This window comes from Hirundo rustica, chromosome 1 (genome assembly GCF_015227805.2).
Source record: "Hirundo rustica isolate bHirRus1 chromosome 1, bHirRus1.pri.v3, whole genome shotgun sequence".
Taxonomy (NCBI): domain Eukaryota; kingdom Metazoa; phylum Chordata; class Aves; order Passeriformes; family Hirundinidae; genus Hirundo; species Hirundo rustica.
In genome coordinates, this window is record NC_053450.1 from 112,572,121 (window position 1) to 112,590,386 (window position 18,266).

General features: G+C 39.6%; 1 protein-coding gene across 5 annotated transcripts in view; it reads left to right on the plus strand.

Annotated features, from left to right (window-relative positions):
* The window catches only part of CPNE4 (copine 4), a 235,802-nt gene that overhangs the window by 35,112 nt on the left and 182,424 nt on the right, over window positions 1-18,266 (plus strand). For 2 of the 5 annotated variants that reach the window (XM_040060835.2, XM_040060859.2), the window contains exon 2: window positions 13,290-13,439. The exons of the other annotated variants lie outside the window; for them this stretch is intronic. In XM_040060835.2, coding sequence (XP_039916769.1) covers window positions 13,382-13,439 — 58 coding nt within the window. In that variant the 5' untranslated portion in view covers window positions 13,290-13,381. The remainder of the gene's footprint in view (window positions 1-13,289; window positions 13,440-18,266) is intronic. 5 annotated transcript variants of the gene reach the window in all.

An 18,266-nucleotide genomic window follows, 5' to 3' on the forward strand; every position in this document is an offset into this window, starting at 1 on the left:
CATGCTCTTTGTGCTTTCATAATTTAAAAAAAGAATTGATCTTCTCTTAGTGTCAAAGTCACAGATATGAGGAAGCGGATCCATATAATTCACGGATAGGCTTTCTTTGATTTGTGTAGAAGACTGGCCTTCTCTGTAGGTTAGCCGTTTGGTGGGAGTGGACTTGAGAGCAGAGGCCAGAATTCCACTTGTCCTTCAGCCACTGTAAAAAGGTGCAAACAAACACTTGTGGCTGAAAAGCTGGATTTCAGGTGTTTCCATCAGAAAACTTTAGATAAGGTCAAGGCAATTATTTTTTTATTCTATAGACTTACTTCTCTGTGACTAACACAATGGCCTGGTGCCTCTGGAGACTATTATGCCCGTGGACATTATTATGTGGATAATAAGATTAGCTTAAAAGCTTGGAGAGTCACTAAATACATATTTTCAGTGTGGGAGAAATTTTTCTCAAACAGCATGACTTCTCATAATTGATTGCATATTTAAAAATGTCAGGCAGTGTCCTGCTAAGTTTATTGATGAATGCAATGGCTGAAATGTAATATTAAGGGGGAAAAAATAACACAGCATCTAACAAACAAATCACGGTTTTCTTTTAAATCTCTTCTTGTCATGGGCTCTTTGAAGGATGCTGCAATACATCTTTGAGAATGAATATTACAGCTCATTGAATATTTGAGAAGGATTAAGATGTCTGTCCTCCTGGGCAGCTCTTTAACAGGGAGGCTGTTACCAGGACCGAACCTCCATAATGAAATTACTTGCATGAGTTGCTCCCTTTACCTTTGTAAAGAAGCCAAACTGTCAAATACCTTAACACTAAAAAGATTTATTGAGATATGCTGTGATTGTGAAGGGCTCAGATAGCTTTTATCACCATCATTTGATCTGATGCATGCCCCACTGAGACTGATTGATCACTTGGTGCTTATCAGTAGATAAGGGTGTGAGCTGGACTGAGTGGTACTGATTGAGCTGCCAGGTGCCATTACAGAAACTTGGGACAACTCCAGCATTAGGCATTAGGTGATCCTGCGGTCTTATATAATGTGATTGCTTGACTGAGTAGGTCAAGTTATTTACCAAGCTTTTTTTTTTTTTTTTTTTAATAAATGTGTGGGGCTGTCTGGACTTTTAGTTAGAGGATGGGAAAATAGTATCTTAACAGCTTTCTTACTTTTCTTACTACATGCAAATGTTAAGTTTTCCCAGCAAAATAAACAAACATGGGCAAGTGACTTCTTTCCAGTCCTCTGTTTCTATGTTTATACGTAACTCCAGACCTGTAATCTTCTGGTTTTGTGGATAAATGAATAATTAAGAAAACCCAGAGAAAGACTCAGGGATTGAATTAAGGAATTAATTTCTTCAGAATATGGAGAACCTTTACAGAGTCTTGTGCAAATTGATGAGTCACATGAAGTTATTTCAGTCAGTAATGCCAGCAGAAGTTCATCTTGGCAGATACTGAAAGCAAGTATAAATGTTATTTTAAAGAATGAAAGCACTGATAAGCTCCAAGGAGTTGGTTTTCTTCTGATGTTAACCTAAAACTTTTTGTTTGTTTGTTTTCCTTCAGAAAATGTTTTTGCTTGTCTTACTGCAGGTTTCACAACACTTTGTCTTCAGCACCTATGATATTAATGAAGATTGGATGTTGTTTTGCATCACTTTACACTAAAGACACACTAACTTATTAAGGTCTTCTGACACTTCACACTACACCACTCCATTCTGAATTGCTTACTGACTTTAAAAAACTTTTATGCTGGAATTTGTGTTCCTAACTGCAAAGGAAAGCCCAACCATTGGTTAAGTAATGTTCCAATAAAGTGACTTTTTTATACTTTTAAAATAAAATACAACGGTCTTGTCTTTGAACATGACTAGGTTCTCTGTGTTGTAGATGAGGGAACTTCCTCAGCCTTTTCTCACAGCAGAAGTGTAACCATTCCAGTGTCTCTGTCCATATTGGGAACCCTAAGGCACACCATTTGTCACTCATTTCCATCTGGACATTGAGCTGTGGTCACTACTGTCTGGATGTGACTGTCCAGCCAATTCCTCATCCATAGAACAATCCATCCATCGAATCTGTATCTCTCCGATTTAGCGAGAAGGGTGTTTGGGGACCCTGACAAAAGCCTTGCAGTACTCCTGACAGTTGATATCTGTAGATCTTTTCCTTGTCCACTGAAGTAGTCTCTCCATCAGAGAAGGCCACTGGGTTGGTCAGGCCCTTGTTGAGGCTGTGCTGCTGTCCTGAATCAGCTCCCTGTTCTCCCTGTGCCTCAGCATAGCTTGTAGGAGGATCTGTTCCAAGATCTTCCCAGGTACAAAGGTGAGGCTGACAGGTTGATAAGGTCTCAAGGTCCTCCTTTCTACCCTTTTTAAAGATAAGTACAATGTTTCTCTTTTTCCAGTCACCTGGGGCTTCACCTGACTGCCATGACTTTTCAAATATCATGGAGAGTGGCTTGGCAACTACATCAACCAATTCCCTCAGGACTCTGGGATGCATCTTTCAGCTCCCACAGACTTACATGTGTCTGGATTCCTCAGGTGATCACAAACCTGATCTCCTCTTAGAGTAGAGGAAACTTTGCTCCCTCAATCCCTGTCTTGCAGGCCATCCACATTAGAGATACAGGAACAGAGTACCAATGAAGACTTGGACAAATAAAAGTCAAGTACCACAGTTTTCTCCTTGTCTCTTGTTACCAGTTAGTTCAAGTTTGTCTTTCCTCTCTTGGCAAAAAGGAGTGAGAGCTGCATTTGAGAAGAGAGACTAATAGATTAACTTCTGGGAAAAGGGGAGCTGTACACTAGATAAGGAAGTTGAAAGGGCTAGGCAACACTTAGGTTGTATTTGGAAAGAGCTTGGATGAGTAGGTGAGAACAGGGGAGAGATTGGTGCAGTGGTAAGGATGAGGTCCAAGCTCAGATTCATGAAATAGAGTCCTAAAGGGTTAGATGGGATGATGATAGGGAGCCTCCTGGTCAAGATGATGAAGAGAGCAAAAGGCAAGGAAGGGTTTATTTTTGAAATATACCAACTAGTGCGTCGTTCTCCTTCCTCCCAAAACCCCAACCCAAGAAAAAAATTTTAAAAACCCCAAATCAAAACAAAGGAACTATTGTGGGACAGAGAGCAGAGTGGGTTGAGAAGCACTCAAGACTGGAAGCTACTTGGAAAAGAAAACTCGGTAGAAGATTGGTGATATTAGTTCAAATGCAGAGCAGAAATGAAAACTGAGCTAAGAGTAGGAAAGAGACAGGGTAGGTAGAGATGGCAGCTAACAGGAAGAATGAATAAATGAGCACTGTATAGCTGTGCTACAGTCTGGAATAGGACCTGAGGTTTCTTTTTTTTTTTTTTTTTTTTTTTTTTTTTTAATTGCTCTACATCTATAATTCATAGCAGAGTTACCAATGAACAAACCTTTTGCTGATGAAATGCTTGTCTCCTATCACCTCTGCTGCTCTTGCTGTGCTTTCTGGCGGAAGAGCTTTTGCGTTTAGTGTACTTGCTGCACAGATCTGGCCGAGTACCATATGCCCGTACAAGCAGCCACTGCTTGGGAGTAATTGCTCTCCTGACAGGACCTGAGAGGGGATGGGCAAACCTCCTTTGTACAGACCCCACTGCCACAGAGTGTGTTTTGACACAGCCTTTTCTGTGCTGTGTCCTGTAGCAGGCAGGAAAGTCTATTGCTGCTGTGAGGTTCCACTTCACCCTGAGCAGGAGGTATCTGTGCAATAAAACACCCTCTGTCTAGCTGATGCCTGCATTTTGTACCCAAGTGTGTGTTGGATGGATTGTCTGATTATGATTTGCTTTCTGAATAACTGGCATATTTCATGTAGGAACTCCATGCTTTGAAAAGCAAAGCCAAGAACTCGAGGGTCAGGAAAATGCCAGAACAAAATTTGCTGTATTAATTATTTAATCGAGCCTTCTAGTTTGTGTGTGTTATGACACTTGTTTTTATGAAGTGTTCATATGCCTTTCTGTGATAGTACTGCAACAGCAGAGTCTTTGCCATCTTTGGTGGCAATTTTACCGTTCTTTTTAAGAGCAAATGGGTTTGTGGGTGACTTACTCTTCCACTTGCCTGAAGGAAAGGTCAAATGCTGCGAAAGCCAGAGAATACAGTGACTCCCCAGCCCTGTGATGTGAATGACACCTTTACATTGTCTTCAGTAGAGTTTAGAGGGGCTTTCAAATTCAGATAAAATTTGGACTTGAATTTTTTTTGTTTTCCAATGACTTGTTGATAGGAAGACACGTAAAAAAAGAATTTCAGTACAGCTCCCTTAGTTTCAAAAACTTTTTCTTGCGTTTTTTTCAGACACTAAATAATATAACACAAAGTTTCATATTAAAATATATTATTTAACATTTTTTTCTTTTTAAAAAATATCTGGATGCTTCATTGTTGAAGTGTGATCTTTGATGCAATTATTAGACTTCTTAGGTGAAAACAAACCACAAACAGTAAAGATTTATGTTGCAATCTAGTAATGCAATTTAAAGTGATGTAAAGGATCTAAAATTAAGTAAAAAACCCAATTCTTTTTATAATCAAGGGAATTGCAAGGAACAAAGCATTTGGTAGGTAGTATAAGCTGTGTGTAATTGTGATGGAAGATTCACAATACTTAAGCCTTAGGATATCACTTGAGAGAATGTTCAGGATCTTGGAAATCTTTGTAGTTTAACTAAAACATTACTGGTGTAAAAAGAAGCATAAGGTTATTCTGAGCTTTTTAAAAACAGTTGCTTCTAGAGAGTCTTTCCTCTGACACGTGCCTACTACTTCCATATGGGTGTTCCAAACTCACTCTAAGGGTCTGATCAGCTTTCTCAGCGTGCACCAGCTGTCGTGGTTTAACCCCAGCTGGCAGCTAAGCAGTATACAGCTGCTCACCCCAGTGGGATGGAATAGAGAATTGGAAGAGTAGAAGTGAGTAAAACTCATGGGTTGAGAAGAATACAGTTTAATGGGTAAAGTGTAAGCTGCAAAGCAAAGCAAAATAAGGAATCAATTTGCCCTGGACAGGCAGGTGTTCAGCCATCCCCAGGAAAGCAAAGCTCCATCACGTGTAATGGTTGCTTGAGAAAATGAACTCCATCACTCCAAATGCCTTTGCCTTCCTTCTTCTTGCCCCTGCTTTATATGCTGAGCATGATGCCATATGGTAGGGGATATCCCTTTGGTCAGTGGAGGTCAGCTCTGGCTGTGTTCCCTTCCAGCTTCATGTGAATCCCAGCCCATTTGCTGGTGGGGTGGTGCAAGGAGCAGAAAAGACCTTGACGCTGTGTAAGCCCTGCTCAGCAATAAAAAACCTCCCTGTTATTATCAACACTGTTTTTGCGAAACAAAACAGCCCCACGCTGTGAGGAAAATTAGCTTAATCCCAACCCAAAACAGCAAAGCACATCTGCTGGGGATAAGGCTCTCACACAAATCACTGGAACACCTTGATATACAAGGAAAAACTCTGTTTTGGAGAGCCACTGGAATCCTGCAGAAACTGAAGAAATTCTCCTCCATAGCCATAAAATTATATTAACTGAGCAAATAGTTTTGAACGGATACTTTATGTGATGTCTCTCCCTGTGTTTACAGAATGTCCATGAAAAAAGTGATAACGTGCTCAGTGTATTTGCTGTTCAATAAAATTTAAGTAGCAAACAACATTCTTCCATAAACATTGATTTCCATTTTTATTGTGTACTTAGGACCAGCCAGTAGATATTATTTCTTCTTTCTGGTCTGACCTTATATGACCAAAATCTCATGGAAAGAGGGTTTTCTTAGATTTCCATAGAAAAATACCTGTTTTGAAGTTCTGTTCCTTGCTGCTCTGAAGGGAAAATAGGGAGACATTATTTCTCTTTTTTCGAGTGAAGACAGGTGGGCCTGGTATAATTATGGTCACTTGTAGTAATCATTACCCTCTTTGGAGCAGATGCAGGCTCTGTGCAGGGAAATTTACAGGATACATTTGACTCAGCAGTCCAGATCTACTTTCTTATTTGTGCCGGAGAGAGAGAACATTAGGACCACACTGTGAGTGTGTTCTCTTCATTACCCCTCTCTTCTAGTAAATCTCATTCTAGACCAGCAGACTCCACTGTCTGTAGCTGGCAATAGGAGTGATGTTGCAGTGCTGTCAAAAAAAGGTTGGGCAGCTGGCCAAGGTGGAGCTGGGACAGAAGGACTGTAATAAGTTTGGCAAAGAAAAATAATAGGAAAGGCAAGTCAGAGGCAGATACTTTCTAAAAGGGTTTAACCATTGCTTGCTGTGGTTTTTTGAGGGGAACACTGCCTTTTGACTTCTCAAGAGCCCTCAATCCTGCATGTTACATGTCTGAGCTCCCTCTAAAGTGGTGATTAGGACGGGAGCACCTTGCTGTGTTCATAACTAATCTCTAATGATCTGTGTCCTTTTCTTAGGTCTCACATGGCTTTCGTGGTCCCCTTTGACCATGCTGTTGCTACAGTGTCAATAATCCTACTAAATACCATAGAATAACTGATCTAGGGGAATTAAAAGGTGTGTTTTGAGTAGTTTCTGCTTTTCTAGCACAATATACCTTTGGAAAAATACTGCCTGTATCAGATCTAAGCTTCTGGCTCTGGCAGTGACAAGGATTTTGACTCTGGTCAGTGTGGCTGTGGAAATCCCAGCCACTCCAAAAGGGTTGGGCCCTTTTGATAATTGGCAAGGTGTGCTGTTGTGCCAAATACCTCTTTTCTGACCAAAGAGCGTGTGGGTACTCTCTTGGCAGGAGGATCAGTATTCCAAATCTTAGCCTTGGAAAAGAACATTGGCTACTGGAAAAAGAATAGCTCCTCTTCAATTTCACAGGAGCTTGTCCAGTCACAGGAACTGTGTATTTAGGCCTCATATCCTCTCTGAAGACTTGTGTGGGGTTTTGGTTTGGATCTTTTATTTTGCATGGGTAAAAAGGGGAATCTGGCTTCAGTCTTACCTTTTGTGCTTTGTAAAGAATGTCCTGTTTTTGAATAGGCAGAGTCGTCTCTCTTGTGAGTACTTGGAGGTCACCTCTGAGTCCCTGAGGCAACAGGTTGATAAATGAGCTTCATTTTGTGTGGGGGATATGTTTTGAACCAGAATTAGTGAAGTAGGATCCAATGCAGTAATTTGTACCCCAAAATTTGCTCCTCTAAGCTGGACGTGTATAGGAAATCCTATAGGTTGTTTGGGTAAGCACAGACTGCGTGAAGGATAATGTGGAATTCCTGGCCTTCCACCTGGTATTTTCCCTTATTTTAAAATGTAGGTTGTAGGACAGATGCCTGCCTTGCTTCCCCATGATCAGCAGAGAGACAGCTGGCCAGAGTTGCTGCTTCCTTTCTCTGGGTCACTGGTAAACATGGTATTTACAGGCATATTTGTGGTCTGCCTGTAATCAGACGGGGATAGATGGGCATTTGTGAGATTATCTGAGCAATGGTAGGAATGAACTGGACAGGCACAAGTGAGTGTTAATAGTTTTGTATGGCAACAAACCTCCAACTAATATGTCTCTCCTATTTTCCACACCCTTTCCACCATAAATTGCGTTACCTAAATGTTTGAATTCTGATAGTCATAGTGCTATATGAAGCCAAAACTTAATTATCTTAGGGATTCACTTGTCTCTGTGTGGTTTGACCTTGAGTGACAGCTGTGCATGATGGGACATTTGAGATGAGTTGTAAAGGAAAATAAAGCAAAAACCTTACAACGAGAAAGGGCAGAGATTAGAACAACATAACAAAGAGTAGCATCCATCAGTAGTTTCCTCAGCCTAGTCTTCCAACAGCATCAGACCAGGATAGAAGCAGGACCACTCCATCCTTATTAACAGATAGGAAAAGGGAGGAACAGTGTGGTTTGAGTTATTTGCTGTTTGGAAATGTCAGGTCCTTGTACACAGAGGTTGGTGGTTGAGAAGCTGAGGTGCAGTTTGGCTTTCTGCACTGGGGTAGTTTTGTTCAGCTTACTCTTGGGGTAGTCTCTTTCCCCCATTTAGAACAAAACACGTTGTGTTATTTAAATGCAAAGAAGTGCTCAATTTCTCTTGATGTCAGGTTCTGGTTTTGGTGACACAGTGGTAACAAGTACTTGCCAGTTCAGTACTGGGTAAGATCACGTCAGACAACTGGCTAAGCCAGGCTAGATTGAAATGGTTTCTTCTTTCCTGTGAAGAGTTGGATTTGTTCTCACGGAAGCTGGCTGACTCCTGGCTGTTAGGTAAACAATGCGGTTTTACACATTTGTTTGGTATTTGTACACACTATTATGTATTTTACTGTAAATGAAGAAGACATTGGAGTGACAGAAAAGGGATGAGTTCCTCCCACTTGGTGTCTGTGCTGTGTCAGTTTAAGAGTTTTTAGCCTGTAGGTGCTTGAGAGGTGGTATCAAGGGTTCCCTGACTTTAGGTCATTATAAATGAAGGGTGAGCATTTCATGAAACACACCGCTGCAAGTGGCACAACTTCAATAAAATTATTTTATACATGGCAAAAATCAAAATGCCTGAGTAGTGGGTGACAAATGGAGTGATATTTGGGCAATATTTTGAGTTTTCATGCAGCCAGATTAAAAATATGATTTTGTGTCCTTTAACCTTTGCTAGACTAAACATAACATAATCAGAACATGGTGGGTTTGTTTGTTTGTTTGTTTGTTTGTTTTTTACTTAAAACTGTTTTTGAGGTAGCATTTTCTGGTTTTTTTCTTTAACAGAAAACTTCTGTGTGATCCTCTGTCTAATTCTGAGGCTGGTATTCTCTGTAGATGGGGGTGACAAAATTAGGTTTTGATGTCTTGGAGCTTTTTTCTAAGTGTTAGGGGAGTTTGAGGCTATTGGTTTGAAAAGTACAAAACATGAAGCAATTTTTAGAGATAAGAGATTGAAGATGAGAATATTGGAAATAAGGCAGTAGAAAATACATCATCTTCTCTGAGCTAGCTCTTTGGTCATTGCTTTAACTACTGCAACAACTAACTTTGGTCATTGCTTTAACTTTCTCTGGAGAGAAAGGCAGGGACAGCATACAACAGAAAACACAAAATCCAGCAAAGTTAAAAATTGCAATCTCTGTGGCAATTAAGAAACCCATTATATTGATAACAAGAGGCTTTACCAGAGTCTGTTTCAATAATTTTGTTACCAAACTACTTTTAATTTTCCCAGGCAATTTCATGTAATGGGCAGATTTGAGATGATTTCATTTTGGACAGCAGGTTGAAACTAAGACAGAAAGTTTTCTAGCACATTGCTAAGTTTCACATACTAAGAAATACTAATTGTACTGGACAGCAGATAGATAAGCTGAGGAAACAAAAAAAGGTTAGTACCCTTAAAATTGCACAGCGATTTTAATTAAAGCTTTAATTTGAAAATATGGCAGACAGAAATTAGAACCCATTTTGAACAGTCAGGAAGTAAAAGCAACTTTAAATATTTAATTTTCTTAGTATAGTCTTTGAACAAAATTCTGAGGGGGAAAAAAATCTCAAAATACCATTTGTCTGAGTTCAAAATATGTTCACTGACTTATTCAGGAATTCAAAGGACTTATTCAGGAACTCAAAATACAAAGGAGTGAAAGATAAGGTTTTGAACACTCCTCTCTATTTTTCACTGTATTCTATTAAGCCACCTTTCTGCTCTGAAACATCATTATAACAAGCAGATGAAACTTTGTATAATTTGTGTAACTTTGTAATAATTTGTATAACCTTTCTTGAGGGTCCCTTGAAGGAATGCATGGGAAGTACAACACCCCCATAAAAGATGTTTGTCTCTATATTAATAGTTACTCTGTAGGCAGTGTGTAAGTGAGGTGTTCAAGAGCTTGCATTTTTGTTGGTAGAGTTTGACCAGCCAAAGTTGTCATTGCAAATGGCTTTCTGAAAAGCCAGGTATGGACGCAGGACCCAGTTGGGAAATGCTGCTTGTTTAATGTAACTATGGTCTTCTATGCTCTGTCTTCTGCTCGTAACATGCTGGAAATTGCAGAGATTTTTTCCTTTTAGTCCTAAATTATTTTAACTGAGTTAACCAGACCTGCCACACTAGCTAAGTCAGCGAGTCCTGGAAGGACTTTGTTCAGTGTTACAAGGAGAAGGCTAAGGAAATGTGGTCTTACCGCTGTCATCTGAGAAGATGCAGCCAGGGTTTTCTTGGAGGAACAGTGGTAGGATGGTTTGTAGCCAGCATAAGCTGTAACAAGAAAAACAAACAATAAATTGTTGTCAGAGATGGTGGTCAAATGCTGGAAGAGAGGCCCAGAGAGGCAGTGGGATCTTCATCGCTGGAGACTGCCAGAGCTCACCTGAATCAGATCTGCTTTAAGTTAAAGATGGGAAATAGAAATTCCCAGAGATCCATCTCAACCTAAACTGCTCTTATTAGACAATTGGCCTGCATCAACTGTCCTGAAGACGCAGTGCAATCTGACTGCAGCACTTGTCAGATGTTGAAGTGACTGAGAATTAAAGAGCTCCTTTTTGGTATCACTAGGAAACATGATGTAGGTATATTCAAACTGACCTGAGAATTTTCTTGGACAGCCTATTTCACTTGAAAGCATAATCTTGGCAGAATTCTGAAATGATCACAGGTTATTTACCTGTGATGGAAAGAACATGGCTGCTCGCAGGCCATGAAGAGGGGAGGAATGGAAAAAAGCAAGCTGGAACTTCACACTGGAAGTAGCTAAATAAGAAATGCTGCAGTAATCATTTGACTGAAACAGTTTTCTTAGCATGTTGTAAAATGCCCATGTAAAAGGTAAAATTAAGAGCCAGCACTGATAGGAAATGTAATGCATGTCAGGCTTTCTAGCTTATGGTAAAAATCTCATGAGAAGAATTGGCATTTTTCTACAGCAAGTATTGAATATTTGCCTGTGTTATTCCTACCTTCAATTAAAGGTAATGTTTAAGATGCCTCTATGTGCTTCGTTTAATAACATATTACACAAGTGAATCATCTGAAGAATTCTTCAGTGAAATATGGAAATAATTTTTATGTAACATCAGCAAGTTAACATCTTATTTTGATGTACTGCTGTACACTTAATATCCCAGCTTGGCCTTTGTTGATGTATTTACTCCAAAGCTGAAGCAATTTAAAACACTAAATGATGTGACTGTGCATTCAATCTCATTACAGACTTAATGCAACAGCCATCAAGCACCTCATTATTGTATAACCCAATTTTTGTAGAGGGCAGAAATTATAGGTAAAATTTACATGTTGACTCCAGAGCATAAAGAGTGTCATCCATCATTCAGTGGGTCAGATCTGAATTGCTGTAATCTTTGTAATTGCAAAAGAATGCTTATGACTGAAACAGCAAAATTCTTGTAAAACTGCATGTCCTTTCAAAATGTTTTAGAATTTTTTAGTACATCTTTTCCACAGGTATCCAAGGGTGGATTTGATACCATAAAGAAGTTACAAAAGCATCTGTCACTGAGATTTTGATGGACATGCATTGGGTGGGCTGATTTGTGAGGACATGCATTTACTATAACCCATATTCTCTATTATTAATTTGTATGGGTTTTTTGCTTGTTTTTTTCCTCTACAAGCACCTTTAGCTAAGGTGGTTGCTGACACTTGAGAAGAAAATAGAAACGAAATCTTCTACTAGTTGACTGGAACAGAAATGAAGATCTTGAATTCCATACATATGAAGGCCTTTTAAATCTCTTTGTTTTGAAGTTACCCTATACTGGTGTACACTGAAACATGTTGATGAATTAGACCAGTAATTATATTAAATTATGAAATTGTAGTTATTTTTAAGTTATGAAAAATATCTCTGACTATTGGATCTATTTGCACTAGATCAATGCAGATCAGGGATAAGACACAGATAAACTCACAGTGCATGGGAAATGCATTGTATCACTGAAGAATTCAAAGATTGATTTGAATATTATTGGTACAGTTACATTTTGGTTAGTGTCAACATGCATTTTCCTAATTCTAAATATATGTAGGTATAGAGGAGCCCAATGGCTATCCATCCAGAGTGAACAGAGATATAAATACTTGAACAAGGAAGACATTGCTTTGTGTTCTGTGCAACAATCAGGTTTTGTGGCATCTCTTGTGGAATATTTGAGACCCAGTTTAGTTATCAACACTCCTTTTTGGCATGATGGGGTCTCTACTGAGGCTACTTCTACTCTTCTATGCTTTTAGGAAATATAATGGTGACTCTGCCTTACCATTTCTTATGTCCCTGATGTTTTGCAATTGTCTTTCAACAAACATTGTGAGAGAGTAGATAAATTTCTGTTTGAAGAGCAATCATACGCAGCAGAGGGCAGGTGAGGGAAGGAATTAAGAGTTTCACAGGTCTGGAGAGAAAGCCTGGGAATGACTTTCAAATCCCAATTCATACAGAACTATGTCATAGATAATTTGACCATAGATATTACATTTGTGAAGTGGAAACATCTGGCTGGGGCTTCAATACCAGCCTCTTGCATCTCTTCTCCCTTGAGTGCCATCACTGCTGGCTTGTAGGTATTCTTTTCTGCCTGTTAGCAGTAGGTCATGCATGGACTTCATTGCACTTTATATAAATTTGCCCTTTAAAGACAGATAAACGTAGGTGAAGTCCTGTGCTATGTGTGCCCACATACTTGAGATATTGCATGCCTAATGTGAATTTCATTAAATGTTCTCCCACCAGGCAGTTATGTCAAGACCAGCAGGTGTTCCAGTGTTTTTTATGTGTGGCAGTTGAGGTAGTAGGACTTCCATCAATACTGATTATGTGAGTTCATTTTCTTGTGTGCATCATTTTAGGAACTGGGAACCCCTTCCCTCTACCTCTAACTCTGTAATCACTGTAAGAGCTGAATTGTTTGTTTTGCCCTTTTGTTGTCAGTATATGCTAACAAAGACTGATGGGGACTTGCGGATTTCAAAAGGAAGACATAACTCTTGTGTACTCATGGGTTCCTTTTAGAAGTGCTTAAGGGACAACCTCATGTCAGACCAAGTTTTATAAAAGACGTTCTAAGTGTCTTGCTTCTCGTCTTTATTATTGGTTGAGAACATAGATATTTCTCACACCTCAACAATTCCAGAGGAAGAGAAACTTGTGAAAATTCTTGCTGGCTTGGATTTCTAGAGCTTGTTTTTGAAAGTGTTATTTAGCCAAAGTCTTGGCACTGTGTCAGAAGGAAGTAGGTCTACTATAACATTGCTGACAAAGCTGTGTTGCTTCCAGGGCCCAGGTTAGGATCCCTGTGAGGCTGCGCTGTGTCCTGACGCGTTAGGACCCATCTTTGGTAGCTCAGTAGAGCACAGATCCTGGGAAGCATGGACACATCAGCAGAGGAATGGAACGGCACTGGCACCAGCGGTTCATTTGGCACTGGTAGGACTTTTTGCTGACAGCATGCTGCAATTCTTTTGTGAATCAATTTGATACCAAAAATAGCTACTGGCATATTCAGAGACTGAATCTGTCATGGTATTGGTGTTACTGTGATTGCAAAACACTCCCAATATGGAGTAGGATATAACTTCCTAGAGGAAAGTCAGAATAAGCTAGTAGAAATGAAACTAGGAAAGAAATTAACACTCTCCATATAAATATAATTTGGCTGTCATGGCTCTACTCGTGCCTGCAGTTGGAGCTGCAGTGTGATCGTATCCCTTGCTGATTTAGCTGGGATGGTGGCAATGTGTGCTTGTGTGTGTGGCCTAAGTCTCATGGGTGACTCTTCAAATATTTGACCAAGGATTTTGGAAAGAAAATAGAAAGTAAGTAGATGACAAGAAGGCAAGAAAGGCCCAGGGTCTAATTTAACTAGTGGTACAAACCCCAGTGTGTTGTCCTTGAACCTCTCTTGCGAAGGGAATGAACTCAGGACTGGCTCCAGCCATCAGGTAAAGGTGTTCATTACCCAGAAACCCCCTGAGGGTGGACAGGTTGCTCCTTGTCTGTCAGAACTCTGGGAGGCCATAGGAGTTCTGCTTGTTGCTGAGAAAGGGGTCAGACATGCTGGGAGAGCAACTATGAGAGAGCAGCTGCTCGCAGCACTATCCATTGCTCCCTTTCTTCTCCTCCTGCCCTACCTGACAGACCAACTTGACTTCAAAGCTCTGTCCCAGCTTTGGGCTCAATGTAGCCCCTGTGCAATCAATAAATTCAGTTTTTCTCACACTGCTAGGAAACCCTGAGCCAGCTTACACCAGGTGTAACTTTGGGTTGTATTGCAAATACAGTAACTAAACAGTAAATGGGAAGTCCTTCCTCACTTTTCTTCTTGATGTGCCTGTCTTTAGATCAGGAGCAGGAAACAGCTTCTCTTTTAGAATCGTTTTCATGCTGCGGGAAGAGCCACTATAGCCATCTGTTGGGGAAAATTAGCAGTTTGCAATATGTTACATCTTTAAATGGATAAACTCTTCCAGGCATTATATGTGTTTATATACATACTCTGGTGTAATTGAGTATAGCTAAGGAACACAACTTGCTGCTTCATTCCCAAATAACAAGCCATACAACAAGAGAAAATGGCCTCAAGTTGCGCTAGGGGAGGTTTAGAATGGATATTAGCAGAAAAATTCTTCACCAAAAGGGTTGTAAAGCACTGGAACAGGCTGCCCAGGGAAGTGGTTGATTCAGCATCCTTACAGACACATAAAAGATGTGTAGATGTGGTGCTCAGGGACATGGATTAGTGGTGGACTTGGCAGTGCTGGATTAATGGCTGGACTCGATGTTAGAGGTCTTTTCAACGTAAACAATTCTGTGATTCTCCTCCAGCTGATAGACAGTATGCTTTTGCAGAGTGGATAAAGGGTAATTTTGATTTCAAAAGTATTTTGTACAAGTGCGGATAAGGCAAGGATTAAAGTTGTAGGGTATACATCTATCATGTTGTTCAGAATTGTCTAATTATTTCAAGAATTATTTTGCCTCAAACATGTTCTAAAGGTTCTCAGTTGGATTTATTTGATATCAGAATTTTGACTGCTACACTTTAGAGTGCTGGGATTATTTGATTTTGTTCCAGGCTTATCTTTCTTTGAAGTTTAACAAAATACCCAGTTATTTAAGATTCTTGGATAACTATGTTGTAAAGCTTTGTTTCTTGCTAAGACACTTTTATTTTCCCTCTAATACCTAATTGGGAGAACTAAGTTTAGAAAAAGCAGCAAACACATATTCTCATAGTGAATATACTTTTGTTCCTGTGTTTCATTTGATATATCACCTAGTGCAAGCAGCAAACTGAAATGACAAGCTTAAGAAAATTGTAATGGCTTTTAGCGATAAGCAGTCAAATAAGTATCACATGGTAGTAGCTCTGAAATTGTTGATTAGAGAGATTCAATTACACTTCTCTGATTTGCTAGGCTTATGTCACTTATATTCGCAAACTGCTCGCATATTGTAGGTTTGGGGTTTTTGTGTGTGTGCAACTCCTCAGCGTAGTGTCTAAAGTTGATTCAATGGTCCTGAGCTTTTCCATGTATCAATGCTTAATCCCTGCTCTTACAGCTGCCTATGCTTCAGGTATTCTCTCAAGAGTAGGGCAGACTCAAGCCAGATTCTGACAACCAGTACCCAAACCAGCAGGCAAATAATTTACTTGTGGAAGCCTGAATTTTACTGGGGTTTCATATTATTCAGTCCTGCTTATAAATCATCAGCACCAGGAGTCACGGTATAGAACAGTGTGGGCTTTGCTGGCATTTCTTTCTCTTGCTTTTTAAATGCATTTTTAACTTCTATAATGGTGAGAAAGGGCTGTAGAACACCAGTTCTAATTACTTTGCAAATAGAAATGAAATGAAGAACAAACCCACTTTCATTAATGTTTTCTAAGGTAAAATATGCCATTTTCATGATTTGGAAGTGGAACATGGAGACTAATAGTTTTGCTTGACAGTATTGAGTTGCAAGTGAAGGCTTTGGAGAGGCGTATCTGAGGAAACAACACTGGATGAGGGGACAATTGTGTGTGCAACACTGTGTCAGCATGTAGATGAGCCACTCTGTTTTCTCTCTGTCTTCTACACTGCTCCAAATAAAATACATTCTGTTATCCCATTAAACCAACGCACTCTTTTAAAATGTGCCATTTTATCAACAAGACCAAGTACACACCCTCTGCAGCCAGCCTGAGAGCCAGCCTTGCTGTGGGAGAGGCAGACTCCTTATGACTGGTACAAATCCAGTCAATGCAAATGAAGCAGACTTGAGTTAATTCTGTGGGGGGGGGAAAAAAAATCTCTGCTGCTTCTCTAATAAAAAGCATTGAGGCTGCTTTCTAGTAGGGGAGTTGTCTGCATTTATCCCTAAGAAGGTTATTTTGATCTTGTATTTGTTCAGTCTTCTGTTTTTTGTATTAGTGAGGGTTTTTTGCCTCTTCCCCTGCATATTTTTCAGCATTGTAAGAAGGAAGACAGTGGGAACTCTGTGAAGTAAGAGGTAACTGATGGCATTAGCTACATGCTAAAGGAGCCAGGCAAATCCTAGATTTGCTCTTCCAGTGGAGGGTAATAAAATATATGTATTTTAGCATTGACTCTCACAGGTGCTTTGCATTGCCCTGAGTCTGACTTCAGTAGGAGTCAGAGCATCCAGAGCTGGGCACATTCGAGCGCCTCCCGGTGCTCCATTTATCCTGCGGATTTTCCTTCTCTTAACTGAAATGGGGTTATTTGTATAGGTGCAGCACACTTTTGTACAGGGTTTTGTCATGCATTAGATGCCTCAATTTCTTTCCAGTGTCTTTTCCCTTTTCCCCTTATAATTTAAGCAGCTGGTTCTATGGTAATGAGTCCCTTTGAACTGTCAGTGTGTGTATATTTCCATTTACACTGCTGGCACTTTGTTCTGAACCTTCTGCCTTTCTGTCCAAATAGATTACTTGCATTATCAGATCTGTCTCATTGTTCACAATAGCATTGCTGTGGATTCTCCAGATCCCCTTTTCTTACTGAGTTTATTGCTCATTTTTCAAAGGCCTTTATCAAAGTCTGGTAGGTGTAACTTTAAATAAATCTTTGTTAATAGTTGTCAGATAATCAAAGTGAAGGAGGAAAAATTGTATTTTTAATTGCACAGACTATCCTGTGGAAGGGTTTAGCTAACCTATTGATTTTTCATTACATAATAATTCATATTCAAATTAATTTTGGCAACTTGCATTTTGTCTGTATTATCTATGATCATTTAAACTTCTGTAGCAATTTATAATATAATTGATGTTGACCAGGATAATTTTTTAATGCCAACAGGCGGAGAGTCTTGTGCAGTGATTTGAGATAAGGCTGAAAACCAGGAGTCTAGGAACGTGGTCAAAGATAAGTAATTGAATGACTCTGTTTTAAGACAGCACTGATTCTTCACAAGCAGTTTCCAGAGAAAGGGCATGGCAATGGCCACAGCAGCAACAAAGATTAGACATAATGAAAAAACCTTAATACATATCATAATAAAGATAGATCTGCTTCCCGTGTCGTGCTGGGGTCTCTGTTCAGACCTGGGCAAGCCAGGTGTCTTAGTGAGCTCCATGGAATATTAATTTAATGATCTTGCTGAATCAGGAACTCCTGATGAATTCCCACCTTTCCTCATTTGTACAAAACTTATTCACAGCTAAATGTGAAGGAATGGATTTGCTTTTCACAACCAAGGAAGCCTTGGTGCCAAACAGCTGATACAGTAATTATTAGAGACTGGGAATTCCCAATTACATAAAATTTCTTAAAGGAAAATAGTTACTTATCTCAATTACTGTCATTCCCTGAAGGGGTCGATGGCCTACATTCTGCTGAAGCTGAGCAAGTAACTAAGCAGAGGAACTTTTTAAAACTCTTCCACCTGAACACTCAACATAATTTCAGCTTTTTCTCTAAATCTTGCTCTTACTATATTTTGTTTAACTTGATCTGAGTTTTATTAATTTAAGCTTCTAATTGTAGGCTTGGTTTTCATACTTCCTTTTATTAGACTTTAAACCCTGGAAGATCCGGAAACTGCAGGTACAAAGCTTTCTGTCTAGAGAGAATTAAGCTGTTCCTGTGTTTTGAATATTAAATGTTTCTCCCATATATAATTTATAAGTATAAATACGTAGGGAGCAGTTAGTGTCACAACATCCAGTGCTTTTAGGGCTGCTTTCTTTTGGAGGCACTTATTTGCAGTTCTTATTTCCTGTAGCTCTACTATTATTATTTCCCA